A 27,974-nucleotide genomic window follows, 5' to 3' on the forward strand; every position below is an offset into this window, starting at 1 on the left:
ACACTTATGTAACGCAGGGAGGATATTCTGCAGCTTTATTTGCTAATCCCAAATATTTGATCAACAAACGCGACTGCACCCTTTTTTATGGGAGCGAGTTTGGTGCGTTTTACATGACGTCATCAACCATTCTGCGCAAGGATTGTATTCAACAGAATGAGCAGCTGGTTACGCTGTATTGCCTACAGTCAATAATAGTAGAATAAATGTATGGACGTTGGCTATAGCTGAATGGTAGGCTATCAACACAGCAAGGTATGTGATCTTGATTTTCAATGTAAATTAATTGCTTTGGTCAATAGGTGTTTATTGGCGGCTACAAGAATATGGAGAGGGCAGTCTGGTTCACATACGGTGATGATGTGAAGCGTTCTGTGTTTATTCTGGTACGGCGGCCGAATATAGCCGGACATTACATTCATTCACTCACATGCAGGAACCAATTTATTATAAGGCTTATGTTATGGCATTATCCTTGGCTATCCGATGAGAATGTCTTGAACAAGGTGCGTGCTTGCCTTCTCAGCGAGAGGCCTAAAACCAGGCACCTTATTATCAGAGGCTGCTGAATCGTGACAGAGTATTGCCAGGCCCTTTCGGGTGTGGACTGTTAGCCAACAGACTAGACTAGCATGATAGGTTGAGCCTTGTTTCATTTTGTTAAAGGTTATTGAATATCTAAAAATATATAGCTTACGTATTTCTCAATGAATAATTCATTTTTTGTTTTCAACTGTATCGAGCAAGATCGAGTCCCCAAACATGATACATTTTATATACATGTTTTTTTTTAAAGGTACACTACTGTTCAAAAGTTTGGGGTCCTTGTTTTTGAAATATATGTTTTTAAGTCCATTAAAATGACATCAAATTGATCAGAAATACAGTGTAGACATTGTTAATTTTGTAAATGACTATTGTAGCTGGAAACATCCGATTTAAAAAAAAAAATTATAAATGGAATATCTACATAGGAATACAGAGGCCCATTATCAGCAACCATCACTCCTGTGTTCCAATGGCACATTGTTAGCTAATCCAAGTTTATGGCTAATTGATCATTAGAAAACCCTTTATGCAATTATGTTAGCACAGCTGAAAACTGTTGTTCTGATTTAAATAAGCAAAACAACTGGCCTTCTTTAGACTAGTTGAGTATCTTTAGCATCAGCATTTGTGGGTTCAATTACAGGCTCAAAATGGACAGAAACAAATAACTTTCTTCTGAAACTCATCAGTCTATTCTTGTTCAGAGAAATGAAGGCTATTCCATGCGAGAAATGGCCAAGAAACTGAAGATCTCGTACAACGCCTGTACTACTCCCTTGACAGAACAGCGCAAACTGGCACTAACCAGAATAGGAAGAGGAGTGGGAGGCCCCGGTGCACAACTGAGCAAGAGGACAAGTACATTAGAGTGTCTAATTGGAGAAACAGAACCCCACAAGTCCTCAACTTGCAGCTTCATTAAATTGTACCTGCGAAACACCAGTCTCAACGTCAACAGTGAAGACACGACTCCAGGATGCTGGCCTTCTAGGCAGTTTTGGGACATTTTGAGCCTGTAATCGAACCCACAAATGCTTATGTCCCAGATACTCAACTAGTCTAAAGAAGGCCAGTTTTATTGCTGCTTTAATCAGAACAACAGTTTTCAGCTGTGCTAACATAATTGCAAAAGGGTTTTCTAATGATCAATTAGCCTTTTAAAATTATAAACTTGGATTAGCTAACACAACGTGCCATTGGAACACAGGAGTGATGGTTGCTGATAATGGGCCTCTGTACGCCTATGTAGATATTCCATAAAAAATCTGACGTTTCCAGCTACAATAGTCATTTACAAAACAAGGACATTTCTAAGTGACCCTAAACTTTTGAATGGTATTGTGTATTCAAAAAAATCCATTCATGCATGAAAATAACATAAGGATTGGGCTAATAAATTGACCATTCTCCCAATCATTTGCCCATGACTGTCTAGGATAACAGGTGGGGCAGCAGGTGCACTTTTCATAATGGTGTTGATGTCAACTTTGTTTTCACAGTAGCTACTTCTGGTTAATATTTGACCTCAACCAATGGGCAGGTAGAAACTCATACAGTTTTAGTCCACTGTCAACACCATTGGTCCAGACCGACCTGGTGAAGGGAGTTGAAGTTGGCCTGCAAAGCCATGACATAACATGTAACCTGACAAAATGGAGAGGGGAAATTAGTGAGTACAAAAACACTCACCATATTCTTTGAATTAACATCACAAATGTACTTGTTTTTTGCCATATGGTTGATAAAGTAACAAGACTGACTGTTTCGGATGTCATTGCAGTGGTGGCTACTCCCGGGAGTATTTTGACCGCTTTATTGAAAGCCAAGACTCATCTGTTGTGAACAAGTTCCAGCAAAAGTACTGGAAAACCAAACAGAAGATCATCAAGGTCACAGGAAAGAAAGAGGACGAACATGTCGTGGCGTCAGACGCAGACCTGGATGGCAAACTGGAGGTTAGCTTCACAGATCAAATGCTTCAAATCTGTTTTGTTACTGTGTCATGAATACATTGTCATAGATACACAGACAACTGTTGCTCCAATTACCAAAGACCTGAGCGGACAATATCAAGTATCAACCTTTGTTCATCTCACACACAACACAGGCAGATGACTGTTAAAGATTTGTATAAAATGCATATATTTGTTGACTGGCATAAGTCATTTTTCCATTTTATTGTAGGTGTTTCACTCTGTCCAGAGAACGTGCATGGAGCTATTGAAGGTGATCGAGCAGTACCAGAGAAGAATCTGCTGTGAGTCTTTTCACCCTCACATCTGGCACCCACTTCCATCTCGGACCCAGTTACATCAGGATACCCAAGGTTCTTCTGGACCCGGATTCTGAAGCCCTGTTCAATCCTCTGAGTTCTACCATGTGGCTCTATCCCTCCTCTTCAGTTCTATCCCAGGAGGAGAATGAGTTGGGGCGGTTCCTGCGCTCACAGGGCTCCCAGGACCGGACCAGGGCTGGGAAGATCATGCAGGCTACCGGGAAGGCCCTCTGCTTCTCCTCCCAGCAGAGGTTTGTACCTGGACCACACTACCAGAGGACAGACAGACTGGATATTGCAGTGTAGATAGAGAGACAGACATGCAGGATAGTAGTCTCTCTCACTCTACCAGAGGAGACGAGACAGACTACTAGTGTAGCAAGACGGACATGTAGGATAGTAGTTATAGGCGTGTCCTATAACTACTGTGTGTCCATAAGGCTAAGGGAATTTAATTGCCAAAATTATATAGCCTAATTAGCCTACTCCTGTCTATACAAATCCTTCAACATAGGCTACTACACCAGAAAGCATGATTTGGCCACAGAGGATCATTAGCTTCTTTAAAATGGGTGGCAGATAGACTAGCGGTTAAGAGTGTTGAGCCAGTAACTGAAAGGTCGCTGGTTTGAATCCTTGAGCCGACTAGGTGAAAAATGTGTTTAGTACCCTTGAGCATGGCACTTTACCCTAATTGCACCTGTAAATCGCTTTGGATAAGAGCATCTTCTAAATGTAAAAATACATAAAAAAGATTAGCTGTGGATTGTTTTAAATTGCATTGCCTTCAGTCGGAATTTCTGCAGCGTGTGCGGCAAATACCAAATAGATGATTGTTGAGTTGCGACTGTCAGTGAAAAGTAGAGGCCCAGCCAGGCATATTGCAATATTTGAAAATACAATCGTGGGTAAACATAGTTTTGAAAGCAAATGGCTATTGCTGTAAAGAGAAGACGATGAAAAGACTGTCTTTTAGTTATCAAAATTCTCAACTTAATTGAGCGAACAAACATATCAGCACCAGCTGAGATCATCAGCTATATATCACCAGTGAGTGCACGTTCACTGATCAGGGCCACTTGAAAGTTTGTTTTTGGACAATAATTTCCTCTTCCGGGTTAGATTGACGTCATATTGTAAGTATTTGTGTGTCTCCTTCTCGTATATTAGGCCTAGGAGAAGGGGAGACCATTTTTAAAAATCTGTTTGTCGTTCTCAGCAGAGTAGGTTACCTTGTAATTTTTGTCGTATTTATAAAAAAGATTCTGTTTATGTCTCCGGTCATATAAAGTGTAGTAGAATTTCATGAAATGTGTTTATAAAAGGCCACATTTTTCCCGTGCAAAGAAAGGAGAAGAAACATATCTAATATAGCCTATAGCTCTACGTCACTACGCAGTCAGCCATGCATTGAACAGTCTTTTTTTGCAAACAGTGATTGAGTTATATTATTAGCCTAAATCAGGACTATCCAATCTACTCATCACATTATGAATAGTAGGCTATCTTGCATAAGTCTGCAAATGTGATGATGCATGGAATGCTACACTTATAAAGGTACAGTTCTATGGTGAAAAGTAGCTTCCTCAAACTTGAAACTCACACGCTGCCTATGATGGTAGTCTCCCTCTTACAGAGAAGATAGAAAATTGCGTCAATTGGCTCCTAAGGGGCAGGCTAGGAGTCTGCTGTGTATAGAGGCAAGAAAGAAAACCGCATACAGTGAGAGCTTTGTATTATGACAGACATAGGCCTGTACTGTATCAACTAGAGGTCGACCGATTAATCGGAATAGCCAATTAATTAGGGCCGATTTCAAGTTTTCATAACAATCGGTAATTTTGGACGCCAATTTTGGACGCCGATTTAAAAAAAATAATATATATATATATATTTTTTTTACACCTTTATTTAACTAGGCAAGTCAGTTAAGAACACATTCTTATTTTCAATGATGGCCTAGGAACGGTGGGTTAACTGCCTTGTTCAGGGGCAGAACGACAGATTTTTACCTTGTCAGCTCAGGGATTCAATCTTGCAACCTTACGGTTAACTAGTCCAACGCTCTAACCACCTGCCTCACAAGGAGCCCGTTACGCGAATGCAGTAAGAAGCCATGGTAAGTTGCTAGCTAGCATTAAACTTATCTTATAAAAAACAATCAATCAATCATAATCACTAGTTATAACTACACATGGTTGATGATATTACTAGTTTATCTAGCGTGTCCTGCGTTGCATATAATCGATGCAGTGCGCATTTGCGAAAAGGACTGTCGTTGCACCAACGTGTACCTAACCATAAACATCAATGCCTTTCTTAAAATCAATACACAGAAGTATATATTTTTAAAACTGCATATTTAGCTAAAAGAAATCCAGGTTAGCAGGCAATATTAACCAGGTGAAATTGTGTCACTTCTCTTGCGTTCATTGCATGCAGAGTCAGGGTATATGCAACAGTTTGGGCCGCCTGGCTCATTGCGAACTAATTTGCCACAATTTTACGTAATTATGACATAACATTGAAGGTTGTGCAATGTAACAGGAATATTTAGACTTATGGATGCCACCCGTTAGATAAAATACGGAACGGTTCCGTATTTCACTGAAAGAATAAATGTTTTGTTTTCGAGATGATAGTTTCCGGATTCGACCATATTAATGACCTAAGGCTCGTATTTCTGTGTGTTATTATGTTATAATTAAGTCCATGATTTGATAGAGCAGTCTGACTGAGCGATGGTAGGCACCAGCAGGCTCGTAAGCATTCATTCAAACAGCACTTTCGTGTGTTATGCCAGCAGCTTTGCTGTTTATGAATTCAAGCCTATCAACTCCCGAGATTAGGCTGGTGTAACCTATGTGAAATGGCTAGCTAGTTAGCGGGGTGCGCGCTAATAGCGTTTCAAACGTCACTCTCTCTGAGACTTGGAGTACTTGTTCCCCTTGCTCTGCATGGGTAACGCTGCTTCGAGGGTGGCTGTTGTCGATGTGTTCCTGGTTCGAGCCCAGGTAGCGGCGAGGAGAGGGATGGAAGCTATACTGTTACACTGGCAATACTAAAGTGCCTATAAGAACATCCAATAGTCAAAGGGATATGAAATACAAATCGTATAGAGAGAAATAGTCCTATAATAACTACAACCTAAAACTTCTTACCTGGGAATATTGAAGACTCATGTTAAAAGGAACCACCAGCTTTCATATGTTCTCATGTTCTGAGCAAGGAACTTAAACGTTAGCTTTCTTACATGGCACATATTGCACTTTTACTTTCTTCTCCAACACTTTGTTTTTGCATTATTTAAACCAAATTGGACATGTTTCATTATTTATTTGAGGCTAAATTAATTTTATTGATGTATTATATTAAGTTAAAATAAGTGTTCATTCAGTATTGTTGTAATTGTCATTATTACAAATACATTTTAAAAATCGTCCGATTAATCGGTATCGGCTTTTTTTGGTCCTCCAATAATCGGTATCGGTATCAGCGTTGAAAAATCATAATCGGTCAACCTCTAGTATCAACACCGTACCCAGTGTTTGAATAGAAACTGATGACTCATAATTGAGAGAGTGCTATGGTAATCCATGTTGTTTCGGTAATGGTTCATAGGTTAATTTTTACTCATTGTTTGCTGCTCCATCTTTAAGCTTTAGTGACCAATAACCCAGTCAGAAAGTTTCAGGAGCCGAAAAAAAAGGTGAACAGACAATCATCTTTCTAAATGTATCTTTTCGTCCAGCTGCTGCGCTTCACTCATCCACCTTGTGTCAGCTGCACTTCATTTGGATGAGTGGATTTGTTGTCTGTTGATGAGTCTTTTGTCCCCCTCAGGCTGTCTCTGCGTAGTCCTTTGTCTCGCCTCTACCAGGAGGTGGAGACTTTCCGATACCGGGCCATCTCTGACACCTGGCTGACGGTGAACCGCATGGAACAGTCCAGGACGGAATACCGTGGAGCACTGCTCTGGATGAAGGATGTATCCCAGGAGCTCGATCCAGACACACACAAACAGATGGAGAAATTCCGCAAGGTTTGGATACTCTCTTTAGATATTGGTCTCAGTCATATCAGGATGAAGGACTGTTTAAACAGTATGAAAGAAGTCTGTGGGCCAGATTGATTAAGCATTTGTACCTGTTTCTGTACAAAGAATTACATCTAAATTTCATAGAATCAAACAGAAAATAGAATTGTTATATTTACCACTAGATGGTGCAATTTACTGTAAAATTGTGTACTTTAGTATGGAGCTGATTCATGGGAACTAGGGGAAAGGCATGTTTTCTTCTGTTTTGTGTTGGTTGCACTCAGGGGTTATCTTGAGTGAGAAAGACTTCAGTTGCACCTGCAACATCTGTGTGATGATCATTATTCCGTGCAATGTTACGTGCCTAAGTTATGATCCTGTCTTCAGTTGGGCAATATTTAATATCTCTTCTCTCCATCTCAGGTTCAAGTGCAGGTGCGATCCACTAAAACAAGCTTTGACAAACTGAAGAATGATGTCTGCCAAAAAGTCGATTTATTAGGAGCCAGCCGCTGCAATCTGCTTTCTCATGTTTTAACCACATACCAGGTACACCAGAATATCAAGGAGTGGTGTATGCACAGAAAGTAAAATAGCAAGTATTGCATAATAGTAATTGTTGGCTACAGCCTGGTGCTAATATGTATTTGTGTGTTTCAGACCACCCTGTTGCACTTCTGGGAGAAGACGTCTCACACTATGGCTGCCATTCATGAGAGCTTTAAGGGCTGCCAGCACTATGAGTTCTCTACAATCAAGGTGAGGGAGGCCTCTATCATATCTTTTTTTTTTTTTTTTAACTAGGCAATTCAGTTAAGAACAAATTCTTGTTTACAATGACTGCCTACCCCGGCCAAACCCTAACCCCAACGATGCTGGGTCAATTGTGCGCCGCCCTATGGGACTCCCAATCACGGCCGGTTGTGATACAGCCTGGAATCGAACCAGGGTCTGTAGTGACGTCTCTAGCACTGAGGTGCAGTGCCTTAGACCGCTGCGCCACTCTGGAGCCCAATCCCTCTGTAAGCTGTATCATCTTTGTCAGGATTTTGGAATCGGTGAATAGTCTGTTTTATATCTATGATATACTCAAAATGTGTCCGTACAGTGTTGTACTTTACATTAAGAAGGAACTGTGTGTTTCACTACAAGGCCTCACTTAGATGACAGCACAAGGTGTCGTTGTCAGCGTCATGTCTTGTGACATTGTCAGTATGTCATTCTTCTACTTCCAGAGCCTCCAAGACCCCATGGATAAACTGTCATCTCAGGGATCGAAGAAAAAGAGGGAGAAGAAAGTCAAAACAAAGACCGATCTTGAGGAGACTGCAGATGGCCAGTAAGTGGAAATCCATACAACGTGACAGAATTAATTTAAAGTCTTACATTAGGCTTCACAGGATCCTATACTGTACACTACATGTAACATGCTTTTTGTTGTTATCCATAGACTTATCTCAATAGATCCCAATGAAGAGTCCAATGAAGAAGGTAAAGAACCATAGTGCCATTGTAACGCACACTTGTTCTATATTGATGGATTTAAGGCTAAATTAAATCAGATTCCCAACACCTGCACAGCTGTTGTGTTGACAGTGTCTGAGGTGGAACTGTGTTAGAGCTGTCAAATCCACAAGCGGCTGCCGGCATTATACCTATCATGGACATTGCCATTGGCTGCATGGAGTCCGGGTTAACACTAAATTTGATTGAATCTAGGCCTTAAATTAAGTTACCATGCACTTTTCATTATCATCCTGTGCAGCTCAAACCAAGACACCTTCTGGACAATTCTTTGAAGACATTGACCTTAATAGACAAATGACAGGTAATATACAGAAGCACCACCTCAACGTGTGTCCTAGTGTCCTAAATGAATACCAGAGAAAAATATATGAACAGATCATGTGAAATTATTTCTTATTTTACCCCAAAAAACATATCAACTACCCATTATTAGGCCCCACTGCCCACCTCTAAATAACACAGTATTTGATTGGTTATTCCAGGGCCTGAGGATCTTCTCTCAGCCTTCTCTCATCAGGAGCAGGAGGAGGGTGGAGAGAGGGACAGCATGGCCTTGTTGAATGAGATCCTGGGCAGCACGTCTCTGGATGAGGGCGAGTTCTCACAGGAGTGGCAGGAGGTGTTTGGTAAGGGGGACCAGGGGAGCGGAGCCACTAGTAGAGGGGGCCTAGTGGAACCCCAGCAGGAGGAAGACTCCTCCATCTTCCTCCCATCTCACCTCCTGGACCAGAACAGGAACAACCTCCAATCTTCTCTCTCAGGTCAGAGGTCAAATACTGTAGATCATACAAGACTGTTGTGCATATTTATTCATTGGTCAGATTGCATTGCTCTTCATTGAAAAACAAACCATGTGAAGCATCACCGTGTAGTTCTTCCAGAACACAGGATTTTGTGGAGAGAGAGCATGTACAAGATCATCCTTGATTAAATTGAGGAGAAATCCCTGACCAGAGTATGAAGCATGAAACAATTGAATCAATTTGTATTATTAGTGTAATTAAATTCAACCCTGTGGTTGGTTAGATTTTATGGATGAGCCCAGAAATGACATAATTAGGGCTGTGCAGTTGGCCAGTTTGTTTCTTCTCTCAGAATAAGTACTTCAACAAATAAACCTCTTTTTCACCATGCTTAACTATTTCCACGCTGCGAGAAAATGGCCCAAATTCTTTTTACTACAGCTGTGGAAGTAATAGGCACTGGCTATTTGACACTGGCTATTTGATTCGCTTACCCATAGCTAATTGCTCATCTCTTTCCATTCCATTTCTCTCTGGGTCTGGCAGCGACTACTACAGTAGTCCCTCACCTGTTTTTGTGTTTGTCTATATTCACATGGGGGCTAGTGAAGTGAACAGTCATACTGAAATATAATCTTTTAACCTCATGTGGATCTAAATGTATTATTAAATAAGTTTCCATTTCACACCACACTTGTACAGGGTACATACATACTTGTACATGCGTGAAACAGGACAAATATAAATAAGTACCCCTTATTTGACCTTTGAAATGGTTATGGACTGACAATTGTATTTTGGAGAACATACATGGATTTGGTGAAGACATGCAGTGTTCAATAATTGCAATATTCTTGTCTATTGCACAAAGTCAAAAGTTCTGTGTGAAAGTAATTTATTGCCTCCTGGATCAAGCAACGATGTGTATCCCCTCAAGATGGGTCTAAATCTGCCTCTCCCTTCCAGATTGGGCCACGAGCATTCCACAGCCCATCTCCCAGGCAACAGAGCAATCATCTGGAGCCAATCAGAACCCCTCTAGGCCAACAGCAGTGAGAGGTAGGATTGGGCCAAACGAGTAAAACCTATGAATAGAATTGAAAGGGTTTAGCTCATAAAAAAAAGCTGTGTTTCCAACAAGAACCTGTGTTTGAATGCTTTCGGAGTACTTGTTGGGTATAAATAGCACAATGTCTGAGTCAGATGAAGCCCTGTATTAAACAAGACATTACTATTCAACATCCAAGTTTACTGTGTGAGATGTTTTACCTCTGGTTCTGATTGTCCAGAGACTCCAGAGACCGCCAAAGACCTCTCAGCCTGGTTCAACCTGTTCGCCGACTTGGACCCTCTGTCGAACCCAGACGCAGTAGGCAGGAGTGGGCAGGAGCATGAGCTTCACAACGCATAGACCTGCGACCTGATTCACATCCAGGGCAAGCTCCTACGCTATAAGTTAGCATAATGCACAACAAGGTTATGGTTATTTTGCTGTTAACATCTGTTCTAGGGTCATCTCTTTCTCAACCCCCGTCCTACTCCTTACCATTGAGTTAAACAACAATTTTACCCTGACCCAGCTGTTAGAGGCATTTACTGTACAAGTATTCAATGGTATCAATCAATTGAGCTTGAAATCGTGAATTCCAAAAGAAAACAAATGTTATTTGTGTCTTTGTTTAACATGATTTATCAATGTTTATAAGTTAAGTTGTCAGAGCGGGTAGATGCTTTCAACAACCAAAGGATGTACGAAGGATTCATGATTAGCTTTTTCAGAATTATTGCCTTGTCATTTGGGTATACCTGTAAGGTTTCTGGTGGTGACAATGATGAGGCCTTTACACCCAGCTCAACAATAGGAAAATCAGTATACAGTATGAAAGGGTAAAATATGTATCAGTTTTGTCTGATAGATCATACATTTATTGCATGTTTTGTGTAATCCTTATTTGATTGTGATTGTACTCACGATATGTTACTGTTGACAATAACATATCTAACATTTGATTTGTTTGAGATGGCCTGGAATAAATTCAAGGTGTGTTATAGAGCAGCGCACTAGACCGCTGACAATGCACCTTTTTAAAAGGCATTTTCTCAGATGTTTGTGGAAATCCTATTCACGGTAACCACTGCACATGTCGGCTCCAACGTAAATGACCTTAGTCTGTTCTGGTGCGCTGTTCTATAACACGCCTCAGATTGCATCCCAGCCTAGGTATACATTTATTAACTAGCTGCACTTTCAAGTACACAATCTGTATTCTATTGTTTGGAGAGCAACCTATGGAAGAGTGAGAAATGTGCATAACACATTCTAACCTGCATAAAATACATATGTTGTAATTGGTGACTGGTTTTAAGCTTGTAAACAAAATTATTAGAATTATATTTTAATTGTGGAGTGCTGAAAAGTGTGCATTTTGATTTTGTCAGTAAAAATGTGCTAAATGAGACTAACTTATTAGAATTCAACTATTGCCATTGTTTACATTAAAGCCTTGTTTATTCCTGTTATCTTATGTATTGTTGCTTTATTTGAATGCTGCAAAGCTATGCTATTGTTCCTCTATTGTCAGGTTACAACCACAAGACTATTTTTCCTCTTTGGTTTATTAGCTTTGAATAGATAGTGGGATATGTGCATTCTCTCAACTGACAGAATTTCTATCTCACTGAATCCCTGAGGCATATGCTGTCACTGTAGGCTTCCTCTGAACCATAAAACTGAACTAATAAGCCAGGTTAAGGGGTTCTAGGGCTCGATTAAATCCGTATTGTTGAAGTTCAGCGCTATAGCACCCTTTGAAATGTCGGACTGAGACGACATATGCAGCGTTTACTGTGAATGCAGTCTCCACGAACGCAGGAACGTTGCCGTTAAATTACATTTGTGCTATAGCTCTGAACTTCGGCAATAAGGACTGAATCGAGCGCCTAGTCTCGAGTGGCCAGCCTTCCAAAATCCTGTCTTGTTGGAAGCCTGGGCTTAATAAGTGAAAGGGGTTCTAATACATCTAAAATAATAAGAAGCTAGTGCTTTAAAAAAAGAGACAAACATCAAGTGATTTTATTGCTTACTTTATTGTAAAAACACAAGGTCTACATAAAACATGAAATACACAGGCATGAAATATTAGTGCTGAACATGGCAAGCCTTGCTGAACTTTGAAAATAATGTTAGTATCATTTCAAACTAGTCATCGAGCAGCGGTCATTTTTACCGACAAAATATACATCTAGGTTTGAGTGGATTGTGTTGCATATGTTTGTGTTCGTTTTGCAAATGGTTTTGTCTGTTTTTACTTGAAAAATACTTTCATATAGTTTTTTTGATATTATTGCCAAGGGGTTTTAACGTAATGTACTGAAGATACATAATACACTTAGGGAATGGATTCAATCCGTATCGTAGAAGTATTGGGGGAGGTCCACGTTATAGCTCGATTTAAATTTAAAGGCAATAATTCCCGCGGTACTTCCACGACAAGGATTGAATGCAGCCCTTGTACACAGTTTCATGAAATATTGTACTCCATATTGAACGTCAAATCAAACACTAGGATACTTATAGTTTGTATTTGCTTTACATTTTATATAGTACTGTGTAATATTATATAGTGATTATTATCACGCCTGGAATTAAGTGCTTTGAAAATATCTCATTAGCCTCAATGTTAATTCTGAATTTGACAGAATTATAAGTGTTTGTTGATTGCTTATCTATTTCGTATTTTAAAAAGTCACTTTCGGCTTTGGTTTTTTGCTCATTTCTTTTTTTGTTGATGCTGGGGAAAAAATTTGGGGCTAGATTCTATCAGATGCGCACTAGCCAACACCCGCAGTGGCATTATACCTGAAGTGGACATGGCCATTGGCTGCATGGAGAAGCATTACGAGAAATCCCATGTAGCCTTGTTTACAAGTTCGAACACTGGAATGTGAGACGTAATCTATACCTCGATTAGGCTAATAGAAGTCCTCATTTTGTTGAATGATTTTCAATTAGAGCGTCATTATTTCTATTTAGCCTACACTTTCTCTTTCTGAACTTCTAATGCCAGAGAGACGGGTGTGGCAATGATCACAGAAGCAGCTGTTCACTGATTTGACAACTTCAACGCAGTAACAACTGACACCGCCAAAACTCAAAGCACCGCTGGTTAACGCTTAATCCGATTGAATCTAGGCCTTATTTTGATCAATTTTATTGGTTAAATGTCATAGCTCATATTTAATCAATTTCATCACTAGGGAGGTTGAACAGGCTGTGAAAGATAATACTGCTGATATCTTGGAGCTACAATATAATAACCTCCTGAATGTCTCTTAAGCACTTGAAACTATCTTTACAGATTTCCCATGTACCAAGTTATCATTTCTAACGATGGAAATCCTTTAATATGTTGTGTTGAAAGATTAGAATCAGCACTTGTATAAAGACTATGGAATGTCTTTGGAGTAATGTCGTGAATGAACCATAAAAGGCAACGTCAAAGTTCATGCTTGAGTAGTAGTACATTCCAAATGACCTGAGTTCATTGGTTATTCAGGGGACCTGAAACAAGGCTATGTGGGGACACTGTGCTTTGTAGCTGGCTGTTTGGTCACTTTCAGATCGTCTTCAGCTTTTTGTCATGCGTTTACATAAACTGGATTGAAACCTGAAATAATTGTAAACATTCAGGGAAAGGTGGAGCATTGTATTATAACTGTAGGACATCCCAATAGGGTTTTCAATATAAACAGGCATGATATTTTATATTAAAAAGCTTATCCATGCTGTAATATTGACTAGCAACACAGAACAGCTAAATAAGCTGGTTAGATAAACATTTTCAAAATTCAATAAAATACATGTTATTCTCTTGCCCATTGCTTAATTCCCTTATTTTTTTCTCAATTTCTTTAATTGATTTTGATAAAGCTGATTGCTACAGAACACAATACATGAAACAATTGAATCTACCCTCTGAATAGAAAACAAGTCTTTCTGGAGGATGTTGCCTGCCACACCTTTCAGAAGAAAAGGCTAGGTTAGTAAGGATAGGCCCTCCTTGCTGGCTAATGTTGTGTTAAAGAGCTATACTCAGCTAGAGGCCTTCTCAGCTAGTCTGGTCCCAGGTCTGTTGTGCTGTTTTGCCACCTCCTATGGTCATTGCGACCCTAGGAGTTAGCGAGACAGCTCAAACTGACATGGGACCAGGCTAATGCTCAGCAGCTGGACTGTACCTGAGAACTAGCTGGTAAGAAGGATGTGTGTAGTGGAGCAGGAATCTGGTGACAGGCCGTCTGGGACCATTGCTGTGCTTGTCGGTTCGTCTGTGTTAGGGCCTATGTCTGGGCTCAGACTGTCTGTGCTGTTATCTGTGCTTGTGTCAATGCCTACGCCTGTGTCTGAGCTACTGACCATGTCTGTGCCTATAGACGAGCTCCAGTTAGTGGAGGCCAGAGTAGTGGAACTACTGGGTGTCATGGCGTCCTCGGGCCATGTGCTGCCTTTTCCATGGAGACCAGGGCTGGACGAGGTCGTGGTGAAGTGGGAGGAGCAGAGGAGTTTGACGGGACAGAAGGCGGAGCCCCTGGGGATGAAGTTCACCTTGTTTTTGTCTGGGCATGAAAAAAGAGGGAAGCCTTTGGAGACACCAGACCTGGGGAGGAAAAGTGAGGGAGAATGTCTTAATCTTTTTATCATCACATACCAAAGTGTGTATATGAAACACCTACAGTGAGAGAGTCCTACAGATGTAGGATCTTAATTTGATCGTGCCGTTGCAGGAGAACTAAATGAAGATCCTACATCTGTACAGTGGCACAAGGACATACACTATCAGACCAATTTAAAAAAGAAACCAAAACATGTAACACTATGAAGTTGAGAAGCATTCGAATTAGAAATACCCCTCAACGTAGTGAAGAAGACTTACACCATCTCTTCAAACACTTTGACCCTCTCACACCCCTCCGGAGGCTCCCGTTTGAACATGTAGCTGTTGTTGGGTTTGGGAGAGGTGGCAAACTTGGGAAGGGGAGAGCTGCAGCCGCTGTCTGAAAACAGAATGGAACATATAAGCAGGTCAGTGTGGTGATCTTATGTTCCTATAAAGGAACGTGTGTTAGAGATCTGTTGTCTATAAAAGACAATGAGATGATTAATTTAATACGGCACAGTACTAATACAGCGTGAGCCATTTATCATTAAGCAAATCCTGATCAATGGACTCCTGAACAGAGGATGTGAGCGGAGCATGCCCAATTTGATTGGAACGTGTGGCAAGATTCCCAAAGGCTGGAGCGTCGGCCTTCTCGCCCGCTCCAATTTCGCCCCAGTAGAGATCACTTCAGGAGCTCAGGGCATGCCCGCCCCAGCATGCATTTGTAGTCTACTTGTGTGCTGCTAATAGCCACTTGCTTTAGCTACTGTTATGGAGTTCACTAAATATTTTCATAAAGAAACTGATAAAACACACAGGTACTAAATCAAGGTGACTTATGAGGACCAATAGCAAGACAGGGAGTGTGGTGATATAGTGTCCTTAACGATTGTGGAATCTGAAAAGACACTTATCCCAAAAGTATGATGGTGTACTTACTACGTGCACATGCTAAAAGAAAGGAATGAGGTGGGTAGATAACTATGTGCGTCATTATAGAAAGTATTTATGAACTAAAAATCAGATCTCTTAAACGTTTCGTTCATTTTTGTTCTATTATCTATACAATAGGCCATCATTGATTTTGGCCCAATAGGCCTGGCATATTCCAACGTTCAAGGAGCTTTCCGTTTTGATTGGGTTATTTTGCCTAAAAACTTTTAGGCCTACTTATTAAAATAAATAAAAAAACAACTCTGCATCTCTGCCCAGCCTGGCAAGAATGGCCTAAAGGGTGTTTAGCATCCCCAGTGGCTCTGCAAGTGTGGAGAGGATATTATCCACTGCTGGCTGTCTCTCTAGGCACCATCACATGAGCCTGAACCCACAGACTGGCCAAACTCCTGTTTCTAAAAATGTATTCAAAGGCACTAACAAGTAATTTTTCATTGAATTTGTATTTAATTCAAAGCCTAAATGCGCAATTTATAGACTATAATGATTTAATACAACGAAATGTTGTTTAAATGCTGCTCGCTTTATGTCCCTACCAGCCTATTGTGTCAAATTCGCAAATGCTTCACAATGTACTTCTTTGTAGGCTGTAGCCTTGAAATAATATAGCCTAAATCATTTGTTCCTTCTTAGGCTCCCTGTCTGGCTCCTGGTCTATTTAGAGTGTTTATATGCTGTTTAACATTCAAATCCTTATGGTTTGGTTTCAATACTTAAAAACCAATTGGTAGGTCCAGTTATTCACAAAAATAGATGGGTGTTAGTTAAATTGTGATTTTGATGAATGAGGTGAATTTGGAGCTGGATTTTTTTTCCTGTGAGCGTAGAGCGTTTTTTTTTGCGGAGCAGTAGGAAAGGACATGGAGCACTGGAGCGGTGAGAGGGATTTCCAATCGCTCAACTATGTTCCTGAGACATGTAATGGCTGGAGACTGTTGAATGTGTGCATTGAACTACAGTAATAGATCATGCAAGTCAGAAAATACATCTGAATGGAGTACCTTTGTCAAGCTCTTCTGTAGAGCAGGGGCTGCCTTCTGGGGACTGGAGGGGGTCAGGGGTGAAGGGGCAGGGGCTGGAACCGCCACTAGAGGGGGCCTGGGTGTCCGTGTCACGTGTGTCACCGCCATTGCCGTAGCGATGAGGCTGAAACGGGGCGCGGCGGCCATCCAACACGTCCAAAGCCTGAGAGGTCAGAGATGGAGATGGAGGGAAGAATGAAGGGATGCGAGGAGTGCAAGAACCACAGCAGGGCACTATATAATTCCCAGTTGTTATTGATCATCATACATAAGTCAATTCAATGCATTCAGTTAATTTCAATATTATCACACTGCATGTAAACTCTAGTATGTGTGGACGTATTTGAATGACAAGCAGAAAAGCAAATACCAGTGCAGATGATAATGCATGATACAGTATGAAAATGTTCAGAGCCCTTCTGCTTGTGCTGTAGAGTACAGCTGATTCTGAGCAGAAGAAGACTTGCTGCGCTGCAGGTCGTAAATATGTGTGTGTGTGTGTGCGTGCGTGTGGGCACCCATGTACACGCTTCAGGGAGAGCCATTTCACTAACCTGTCAAGGTTTACTGCCCTAATTCACACACAATTTACAGCTCTACTCAACTCTCAGCAATTTAAATCAGTGTGAGTGAGAATATAGTGTGTGTGTGTGTGTGTGTGTTCCCACCTGTATTCCCTGCTTCCAGTCCTCTCTGATGAACACATTCTCCAGCTCGTGGTTGATGCCCTCCACGCTGCTAGGCACTCTCGATATGAGGGACTTTGGCACTGGGATGTTCGACAGGGCTGTGGAAACCACCTTATTCTGGAAAACATGGCAAACCAAGGGTGGTGGTAGAAATGTTTTGTAGCTTTTCTATGATCATTTTAAACAGACATCTCGTCAATTGTATGCTCTCCCCAGTATTTCAGTGTATGATATTGCTATGGAATGTGATTTATGTGAGGTTAAATTTGAAGTTAAATTACGTTAAAGTGAGGTCAAAAATAATATAGGCTGTGACTGATCTACCACAGGTGAAAGTCATACCATGTCAAAGTTAGTTTATGTTCTTTTCCCCAGTGCTTTGTTTACAGTTGCTCAGGATCCATTAATGAATGAACCACAAACACAGAGAGTACTGGGAACTGGGCATGCCCAGACACGTCTCCTCCTCTTCCTCTTTTTCATCTGTCTCTGGTCAGAATAGGGACTCGTGAACTAGAGCTCTTTAAATCAAATATATATATATATATATATATTTTAAGTGGTCTGACCACATTCATATGACGGGAAACATGCCTGAACAATTGCCTGAATTGTGACCGAACAATTCTGCACTACAGCAAAGCCACATTGTTGTTTTGGAAACACATGTTGCCTGAAGCAGAAACAGCCTGGCCAGGCTACCAAAACCCTAGTCTATACATTTACAATCAAGTATTATCCATAATAAGTACTGCATTTATTTAAGGTTGTACATGGTACAGTGACACTCCCACTGTGAATATAGCATTGGGGCAGACACCATACTAGTTCCATGCTACCATGCCCTGTGATCTGGGTGGCAGACACAGGGAGGCAGCAGTAGGGTATAACTCACCTGGAGATGGCATGTGGTGCTGGTGTGTAGTCCCAGCTGCTGATCTCTGTCTTTGCTCTGGCGGCTGACCTGTTTACTGCGCTGGAGCTGCAGCCTGAGTTTAGCAATCTGCTGGAGAAAGACAGGGGGTTTACCTCAGAGAAAATGAATGGTTCTCAATGGACATTCAAGGTAGCCTGGTGGTTACATACTGCATGTGCTGTGTAGCCAACACTTCTGTTGTTTCATGCCATACATGGCAGAGAGGAGTTGGCTAAAGCACAAATAGACTGGACCACCAAGCTATATTTGAGGTATAATTCAATAGAATATGCACTTAGAAAAGGTACAAAGCAATACATAAGGGATAATCAACGAGGAGCAATGCGTTCAATGGAAAATGATGCACGATGTGGAAGTTGTGCCACGAGCTTCCTCGGATTTCCATTGTTTTTTGTTGTTTTCCTCAGAACAGCATTTCTCCAGCATTCAGAGTGATTTGTCCACAGATTCAGAATGAATTTGAAAAAAATCTGTAAAGAGAGGGCTTTTATGGATATAGCTACGATCAAACATAAGTGAAGTCAAAAGGTTATTATGTTTCTGTACTGGTTATATAATCATAACATAATCAGTTGTATAATGCAGACTAAGGCGAGGTCTTTTAATGCTGATCTTATAATCCTGGCTATACAGTACACAGAAAGAGTATGTCTACTCTATAGGATGTACTGCCCTGCAAGTCATCGATATAGGTTATTATAAAGTCATCGATATAGGTTATTACATCCATAGAGGATATTTTACAACAGTTCCATGTCATCCATAGAGGTTATTTTTGAACAGTACCATGTCATCCACAGTGGTTATTATAGAAGGGTACAGTGTGGTTCGTCTGGATTGACTTGCTTTGAGAGTACAGAATAGGAGGCAATAGTGCCAAGGCAATCCATATGAGGTTTCTGAAGATGAGGACAAACAGGGCAGTGTAAAGCTCAGTGTATTAAAGGGCTGGACCTCAGAATATGATATTATCACGATACTTAGGTGAGCGATACGATATGTATTGCGATTCTATATGTATCATGATTCTATATGTATTGCGATTGGATACTGCGATTTTATTGCGATGGGGAAAAAATGAAAAATTGGTTCCAAACATATTGCTCACTATATGTCTGCTGCAGACGGATAAGAGAAAACCATGACAAAATGAGTTTTGGAGGTAAAAGTGCTCAAAACATGTTGGCTCATCATTAAAAACAATTAAAAAGATGAAGAACTTGCTATAGGATGATAAATACCAGAGTTTTGGCGCAGGAACACCTGACTAGCACTAGCTAACGCTATCTTGTATTTTTGATTTTTTTTAATCAATACTTTGAGTCAACGGTATCGATATAAAATCGACAAAAACAATATTGCGATACTCTACTGCCTTGAAACTCAACTGTGGACCTGGAAACCAGTTCCACTGTGTTTCCCCCCCCCCCCTCTAATGAGGGACTGATTTAGACCTGGCACATCAGATGGGTGCAATTCATTATCAGGTAGAACAGAAAAATCCAGACCTTGTAGGGTAAGATTTTAATAGCCCTTCTTACTGTATTGATTCCCTCTCCCCCCATCTCTACTGTATAGTACCACTCACCGTTGGGTGGGAAGATTTGTCCTTTGGCTATATATGACTGGGTCAGCTAAAATATATATGTAAGACTACATGTCAAATCCAAATGTACCTATTGCTACTTTTATATGTTACAACGTGCGACTTAGATAAACTTAGATTATTAGTATCTTTAGAAACATGTACTATATGTTGCTATATGTTACTACATGTACATACAGTACAGTAGCATATCATCATAATCATGTCAAGAACAAAAAGAAACATCTCAACATAGTGAGAGAACATTCCATCCATTTAGTGTTTATCGCTCATCTAACAACAGGCCTATCTTATGTAAGTCAGCCCATTTCAAAAGCCTCAATACCATTGTTTTGCTGATTTACTCTTGAGCAAAAGCCAGCAGACTGTAACACGCTTATATATGTGTTGTTTGCAGGAGGACTAGGCCTTTATGGAGATAGATAAGGCTCATCCTTGTCACTAGAGTATCAACAGGGCCAAGCTGAGAGAGAAATGATATGGCTGTTACACCCTGCAGACAAGTTCAGTGCCTGCTTCCCCTCTCAAAACAACCAGCCCCAACGAGATGCGACGGACTAGACTACAGAGGGAAAGGAAGGTTAAATAAAGACTGTGGTCTGGAAGAGCTAGAGAACTAATAACTCAATGTGGTCTCCAACTAGCCACTAACTCAGCCAGGCTACGCGCACGGAAACCAACCTTCAGGAGAATAATATTTAACTGAACCTCATATCCTGACAAATAAAACACATCTCAAGTAATGGCTGAACCTCAAAGCCCTGACAAAAACTTGTTGGAAGTATATTTGATTATGCACATACAGTGCAGCTCCAATAATGTCAACACTACAGCTCTTGCTGGATGTTTTGTGACAGACCAGCTATTCTGGTCTAACATTAAACTCCTCAGAGAGTTATGGTGTTGAAATCGGTTACAGTATTCGATTACAAATAATAGGATAGCGCCCCTTACAGTTGTTTTGGCTAGGGACATAGGTCATGCAGAGAGTGTTTACGCTAGGCTAAATATGCTAGGAAGGTTGAGTGTGGCACCTACCTCTTTCAGATGGTCTGCACTACCCCAGGAGGCTGACCGCTGGTGTGGGCTTCCCTGCTCCCCTCCTCCCTCCTCTATCCACAGACCAGGAGTCTGAAACACACACACACACACACACACACACACACACACACACACACACACACACACACACACACACACACACACACACACACACACACACACACACACACGCACAGATATAAATATGCATACTCTTAAGCAGTGGATAAACAAATACACCCACATCAATCCCCATCCTTTGTATGGAATTCAGGACTGAGAGACAAGACTCCGGAATTCACTGAGATGAACAGACAAGAGAGAGGTGGGTGAAATCAATCATCACCCCTGTGCCTTCGCCAGAGATGCACACATCTGGAATCAATCAAATGAGTCAAAAATTGTCTTTGCGGGATAAAGAAGGATGCAGGCACAAAACAGTAATAATATGTGTGATAGCTACTACTTAAAGTTGTATTCTCACAGTTTTAATGACAATCCACATTAGGACAGATTGCCAAAGGCTACTTTGTGGTTGGTGACTGACATACAACATACTAACTACTAGCTGGTAAGTCTGTGGGAAAGCAGATAGAGAAAAGTGCTCTAGTGTCTACAAGAATGCAACCTTTACATAAATAACGAAATGGTTAACTTATGTAAAATACATGCAAAAAGAGACAGGATGTTTCAAAAGCATGTTTGCAACCATGATGCACTTCCCCTCGATTATGCATATCAACAGTGACATTGGTCCTCCAAGGAGTCGTGGTCAGTACAGTAGAGTGAAGCATCTTAAATGTCAATGTCCTCGTACTGCCTTACGTTTGACCCTTGTCGAAAAACAAAACATCCTCTATAACGCACAACGTTACACAAAAGACCCACTCTATGATATGCAATATGAAGAACACTAGTGATGCATTATGGCTACTGGCACATTGCTCTTCAGAAAGGACAAACGGTTTAAACGGGTGCTTGTGCGCCAATAAAGAGGCCACTATGCTGGATGGCAGATGTGCTAGCGTTTAGAGTAACATGTTGAACATGGCTATGGTATTGCTGTGGTGTTTGATGCTAGAGCCAAACATTGAGGGCTGAATGAATAGTGAAAGGAAAGTTTCCAATGCTAAGTGCAAACTTTGCAAAAAGTTATATTGAGATGTTAAGTAATATGGGTATTATTAACTTGTAGCCTAGTTCTCCAGTACTACTAAAGCCTACCCTTCAGCAAATAGTTCGAAGGGTACAAGAACATAGCAATGCTTACACCATTGGCTACTTATCTCCATCATCATTGTAATAACAATTTAAATGCTTATTTTTTATAACAAATTAAGTGTCTGTTCACAGAGCTCCCAGCTTTGTTTACCTCAAGCCTCTTTTATCGACTTAGTTTTTGCACTTCCCGGCCTGTCTTGTGTGTTTTGTGGGGTTGTTTGCCAGGTGTCGTGCCAGATAATGCTCTGGTGAGATAAAGGTAGGGTACTTTACTTTCACATAGTCTACAGCTCATGTTAAATGACTCTCACCCCACTTAAAATCCTATTTGATTTCCCAGCAGGGATACTGAACGTCAATGGATTTACAATGGAATTGAAGTTGGTTTGTTTAGTTTACATGCTGAGGTAAGAGTATAGAATGCCACAGCTATCATTTGGTCTGATTTGAGTTGATGAGGGTATTACGTTCTGGTTCTGTGACCTTGTAGGTCTTCTCATCTACAGATATCTTGCACGTCTAAAACATGATGAAAATTTTTTCGAGAATAGATAAAACGCTCATTATGGATTCAAGCTTCTTGAAGAACAAGGAAAGAGCAGTAGTGCATAACTGCTGACTTTAAACGACTCATAAGTAAAACATGCCGAGTTGATAGTCATCGATAATAGACTGTCCACATCCTGCCTGTGTAACACAATTCTAAAAACGAAGATTAAGACAGCCTTTAGTCTGACTAAATCAATACATTCTGTCTGTCTGTGTGTGCTTGTGGGTATGCCTGTGTGTGTGTGTGTGTGTCTGTTTAATCTTCATACAAACATTCTCTGTGTTCTGTAACCACAGGGCCTGGGGCAGACAGATCTATCCCGGAACAGTGATTAGCATATGTATGGCCCTCCGCTCCTCACTCCCACACAAAGGCAGACGGGCCAGCCACAAGGGCCAGGTGGTAAGCAGTGGGATTCCTCTCCTCGCCCCAACCATCGCCTGAGGGACAGGTGCAAACAACTTCACCTCCGCAGACAGCTACATTCCAGCTCTGAAAAGAGCCCGTCTCTAGATTGTGTGCTACAACAAAGACTTTCTGTCCCAGTTTTTTTGCTGTTGCAGTGTTACAGGCGATTTGGGGTAATGGGAGAGATCTTGTTAACAGGAAGTAGCTAGTCTGTGACTGTACTTGGGGAGTTTGTGCTTTTCCTAATCGAAGTGGTTTAAGTGAAGCAGTCCACACCATCATTAGGGGAACGTTGATTCTATATGTAGCTACTTGAACCTGGAGGCCCACTCACCACTTCCAAAGACTAAACAAAGAGCCCCAAGGTGAATAAAGGTTTACAGGGAAGAAGCCATGTAAATGAGGCTGGGCGGAACTCATTCAGTCCACATGAAAGGATTCTATTAGGACGGACAGCGCAGCCATGGTCAATGGCCCTGCCATCATCATACATATTCAATATGGGTTCATAACCACAAAAATCTGCCCATTCTCAAACTGCATGGAACGGTTAATCACTTTGACCAGAATAGTGAGTGCTGATGTGTGGGCTGCTACCCAGGAAAATTGTAGTCAAAATACACCCAGTACGTCTTTTTCTGAAGAGAAACTTGATTTAGAAAACATTTTAAATAAATGATTATGTGCATCATTAGCTTTTATGGGTCCTTTGGCCTACAGTTACCTGTGTGGCTTTGTCTTTCATGCAGGAAGGGTAGGGTCCATGGGAGTCACGAGGCCACTGGCCTGTGAGGTACGGGCCCATAATGGCGTCCAGGGAAGATGTCCGACGGATAGCACTGGAGCTACGCACCTGCAGTTTGGACCTCTCTCCTACAGGAGCAAGGGGAGAGCAAGGGTCAGTATAGGACACACCCACACTGTCATACTGAACAATTGGCCCGGAACGTCTTGTTGTTTCCATAAAACGGCTCTATTGCTAACCTTATTGACTATCAGTGCTCTACAGTGATATATACTAGGCCTAACTAATCTGGATGTGTTGAAGCTAGGTCTGATGTTATGGGAGCTGCCTTCTCTCAGCCAAAGTAGTTAAACACACACCACCCACATAAGAACTCATTAACAACCACACCACAATTAACAGCAATATGGCCTGCATTCACTCAACATTCCTCCTGCAGTAACCCAAACACAGAAATGTGCTGTTTTTCTAAAGCAGGGAGACATGAAAGAGGAAATGGGTGAACGCATAGGCTAGTAAGCAGTATTATGCTTTGTGATTGTTGAAAGTCAATGAGAGCTCCTTGCTTTCCATATCAAAGAGCTTCTGAGGGGGTGAAGGAGGTGACCAGGGTACACATTCTTCATTCAGTCTGTTCCTTGTCTAAGTGCATATGCAGTGTTCCTTTTCGATACCACTACACACCACCTGGGCTCTAGGGCCTAGATGATCAGCCAAGTCTGAGCATATCAACCAAAATATGTTGGCTAAGTAAGTAAACCCAATGACTTAGGGTAAACTATCTGAGGAAAAGGGAGTGGATTTCCATCAATATTGTTGTAGCCAAAGTTCTCCAAACACAGCATGAAAATTTAGCCCGAGTGATTTTCCACTGTCTCTCCACTTTGCTAAATTTAGGCTCTCAAGAGCAAAATAAAGTCAGATCATTTCCTGGCTTTTAGTATGCATACGGTCCCTTTCACAATTTTCTAATCAACCTTTTCAAAAATAGTGCACTTTCTCCCAAAGTTGACAGATTTTGAGCTGGGTTCTAGGTTTAACAACAAGCTTGTTTTCCAATTTACTCTTACTCTGCAGTTTGGGGACGTGCGACAATGAGGCAGGCCATTTCAGCACAGCTGGCACTTTGACAGGGAGGGGGAGTTTCTTTGTTGAGACCATTGGGAAGGCCTGGTGTGGGGCTGATGTCATAGTGTGAACCTAAAGATCATGTGGTGGAATGTCACCCTTTTCCATTGCCTTCACCCTGACCCGTTGTCCTTGCGACCCTTTCCCCACCACCTAGCTCAGATGAGATGGGTGATGCAAATGAACACGCTGACTGACTGAAAGGAAGATGTCCACTAATTAACTTCTCCAATGTTCCAATCACAAAGCTGCATGGCTGACAAGGACACAATGTATTGTCCACTTTAATGTTTAACCTTAATTTGTCAGATGCCTCGAAAGATAAAACCACAAATTCACTTCAGTGTGTTTGCTGCAAATAGCCTGCAATTCTGAGGAAACGGTCAAATAAAAATAGTTCCATATTTCCGTTTGACAATGAAAGATGAACAATACATCTACATATTTCCATTTCCATCCCTGTGCACTTCCCAGTGGTATCCAAATTCCACTTGTCGCAATGCAATGCACCTCCTACCCCTAGCTAGCAGATGACATCACACAAACTAGCCTTGTTTCGACTGGGAGGTCACTGCCATCCAACAGCGGGTCTCCATCACAACGTATGTGTCTGGACACTGCTCAGGGTTGAAGGTCATCTCATTCTGAGGACCAGGGAATGCAAGGCATGTCATGTCATTTTCCCGAACATTGAGTTACCAACCCCACAATAACCGCAATGCAGCTCAAAGACAAGGAGGCTGCCATCTTGGGAAAGGTAAGGCGGACGCCATTATACTCCACTGATGTAGGAGGGCGTCAAGACAGCTGGAGCGTCATGGCTGTCACTGGTTAAACCATGGTGATTCATGACCTGCCCTCGTAAAGTGCAGAAGGTCATTGTAGTAAAAATACTTGGTTGCGTATTGAGTACAACATTGTCCTGGATGCAGATTTGGAGTCACACAGCAGGTTCGACGCAGTCTCCAAGCTGTGACAGAAAAAAGCTAACTGTATTCAGAGATTTCGCCTTCACAAAGGCAAGCAGACATTAACTAGATGCTTTGTGTGTCTTGCATTTTACTGCTGTGAAATACACCTATTCCAGAAGTTTTTTTGTTGGGGAAGATAAATATAATCAGTCTCAATACCCGCGGCAACATCAATATTTGACAGGAGAGCCTGTCTCAGAAACAGGATTTAGAGTGTTCTAGTCTCCCATCTCCCCCTTCAGTCCACCCTCCTGAAAGGAATAACTGCGCAGGCTGAACCAATAGAGACATGAAATGTCACACCACTCACTTCCATTCTCCATAACATAGTGCTCACAATATGTTCCCGATGTATACAATACAGTACAGTTGAAAGGGAGTAGGTCATACACCTGTAACCTGACTGTTTGTGCAACAACGATTCTCAGGGTCTACAGCCCCCTTACAACCCTTAAACATGTCTTGCTGCCAATTATCTCCTCCCTTTTTCTGTCAATAGTCCATAAGCAGCAGGAGTGTAAGAGAGGACACTATAAGCTTCCTTATTAGCGATGTGATGTATTGTAGTAGTAGGCCTTCGTATGGGCCTACTTCCCCTTTTGTCTAACTCTGGGGCCATATATTCAATCAAAACCTAATATGCTTCCTTAATCAGCACAAGACAAATCATGTGTTTGACTTACCTTAGAAACCTAGGGCCCTATTCAGTGTCAAGGTGACTGAATAGGGCACAGTCAGTCTCACTAATCCATCAATATTGTAAAAATTAATTAGGCTATAAAATGCATAGCAAACACTGTATTACAAGAATACAAAAGGCCTACAATCTCTTGACCATCACCAAGAGCAAGCAAAATGGTGCATTTTTCCTGCATACATCGATATTGTAGCATGTGGTAGGTGGATAATATAACAATATTTTACCTCTACAAACGGGTGAGTTTGGACCCCGGTCAGGTGAGTGCGAGACCCTATTTTCAGGAGACAGTCTCTGTCTCGTGGCGCCAGTGCAATTTACTCCAAGATTCAGATTCGCACTTGGGGGAGATGACCCGCGGCTATTTGTCTGTCCATTGTTGCCTCCAACAGAGAGAGGCGGAGAGCGTGTCGGGCTGCTCTGGCCCCCGCGTATGAGCTGGTAGGGCACGGTAGCACGGATGGGGTGCAAACGGCAGCTGTTGGAAAAACTGGGGGACCCTGCATTGCTACGTCTGACTGAGGACTGTTGTTGAAGCGAGTTGGTGGGAACTGACATTCTGCTGCTTCGTATCACTTTCAGGAAAAATTTCGCCAAGATATCCGCTTCTGGAAAACACAGGATTAACTTCCTTTAATTTTAGCTCGTATGCTGCTCGAGCTCATTTTGCAGCAATCTCGCAGTTATCTTGCATCTTGAAAAGGCGAATTCTACTGCAATAACTTACCCGAAGAACACTAAAACAAGTATTATTTGGGCATGTTTGTCGAGAACTTTAAATATATGTTTTAAAAACTTAATTTGTACAGTTAGCTAAACATATTCCCTAATATTTGGCGATTCCCTACCGTCCCCATGTCCACTGTAAATGACAGTTGTATCCGCAAGACTACTGGCTGATAAACCTGGGCGGGCTGCACTCTTTAATTCTGATCATGTGGTTGGACAGCTAAATTATACAGTAACATTACTCATTGGTCCAATGTTGTCTATCGACTGTACTTTCAGCCAATAACTTCATCGATGTATTATAAGGATTGGACCAATTTCTTTCTCAAAACCTTCGTTTTAAAAATGTACTTTACAATATTTGTGTAATTACCTGTACAATTAAATACATAATGTGTGATGTAATGACATTAATTCATATGGACGAAATGTTGTTAGACAAACCAGATTCTAGGACAGACACGATTTGATGAAATATGATCCTCA

General features: G+C 41.4%; 2 protein-coding genes across 4 annotated transcripts; one reads left to right on the forward strand and one right to left on the reverse strand.

Annotated features, from left to right (window-relative positions):
- The first annotated feature begins 152 nt into the window (after positions 1 to 152).
- LOC120031618 (islet cell autoantigen 1-like) lies at positions 153 to 11,647 on the forward strand. Its single transcript, XM_038977422.1, has 14 exons — positions 153 to 255; positions 2,049 to 2,218; positions 2,330 to 2,504; positions 2,734 to 2,806; positions 2,952 to 3,075; positions 6,668 to 6,866; positions 7,287 to 7,412; positions 7,524 to 7,622; positions 8,099 to 8,202; positions 8,314 to 8,354; positions 8,629 to 8,691; positions 8,873 to 9,151; positions 10,100 to 10,192; positions 10,423 to 11,647. The coding sequence occupies exons 2-14, from the start codon at positions 2,202 to 2,204 to the stop codon at positions 10,542 to 10,544; spliced, it is 1,515 nt and encodes a 504-aa protein (XP_038833350.1). The 5' UTR covers positions 153 to 255; positions 2,049 to 2,201; the 3' UTR covers positions 10,545 to 11,647.
- A 560-nt stretch (positions 11,648 to 12,207) lies between these two features.
- Positions 12,208 to 27,622, reverse strand: LOC120031414 (glucocorticoid-induced transcript 1 protein-like). 3 transcript variants are annotated; one of them, XM_038977152.1, is made up of 9 exons: positions 27,487 to 27,622; positions 26,987 to 27,367; positions 23,943 to 24,091; positions 21,037 to 21,129; positions 18,351 to 18,461; positions 17,435 to 17,572; positions 16,746 to 16,929; positions 15,064 to 15,184; positions 12,208 to 14,787 (listed from the first exon to the last, which is right to left on the reverse strand). In XM_038977152.1, exons 2-9 carry the CDS (start codon positions 27,315 to 27,317, stop codon positions 14,376 to 14,378), a joined length of 1,539 nt encoding a protein of 512 aa, XP_038833080.1. In that variant the 5' UTR covers positions 27,318 to 27,367; positions 27,487 to 27,622; the 3' UTR covers positions 12,208 to 14,375. The 3 variants fall into 3 exon arrangements, with proteins under 3 accessions (XP_038833080.1, XP_038833081.1, XP_038833078.1); XM_038977153.1 differs by having other exon boundaries at positions 18,351 to 18,458; positions 26,987 to 27,622; XM_038977150.1 differs by having other exon boundaries at positions 26,987 to 27,622.
- Between the last annotated feature and the right edge of the window lie 352 nt (positions 27,623 to 27,974).

The sequence above is a fragment of the Salvelinus namaycush genome, chromosome 37 (genome assembly GCF_016432855.1).
Source record: "Salvelinus namaycush isolate Seneca chromosome 37, SaNama_1.0, whole genome shotgun sequence".
Lineage (NCBI taxonomy): Eukaryota > Metazoa > Chordata > Actinopteri > Salmoniformes > Salmonidae > Salvelinus > Salvelinus namaycush.

Coding starts and splice junctions, on each gene's coding strand:
- LOC120031618 (XM_038977422.1), top strand. Junction 7,413..7,523: donor ATGTTTTAACCACATACCAG/GTACACCAGAAT, acceptor TGTGTGTTTCAG/ACCACCCTGTTGCACTTCTG. Junction 9,152..10,099: donor CCTCCAATCTTCTCTCTCAG/GTCAGAGGTCAA, acceptor TCTCCCTTCCAG/ATTGGGCCACGAGCATTCCA.
- LOC120031414 (XM_038977152.1), bottom strand. CDS start 27,317: ATGTCAGTTCCCACCAACTCGCTTCAACAACAGTCCTCAGTCAGACGT. Junction 18,462..21,036: donor GTGCAGACCATCTGAAAGAG/GTAGGTGCCACA, acceptor GTCTTTCTCCAG/CAGATTGCTAAACTCAGGCT. Junction 14,788..15,063: donor AAAGTGTTTGAAGAGATGGT/GTAAGTCTTCTT, acceptor TTTCCTCCCCAG/GTCTGGTGTCTCCAAAGGCT.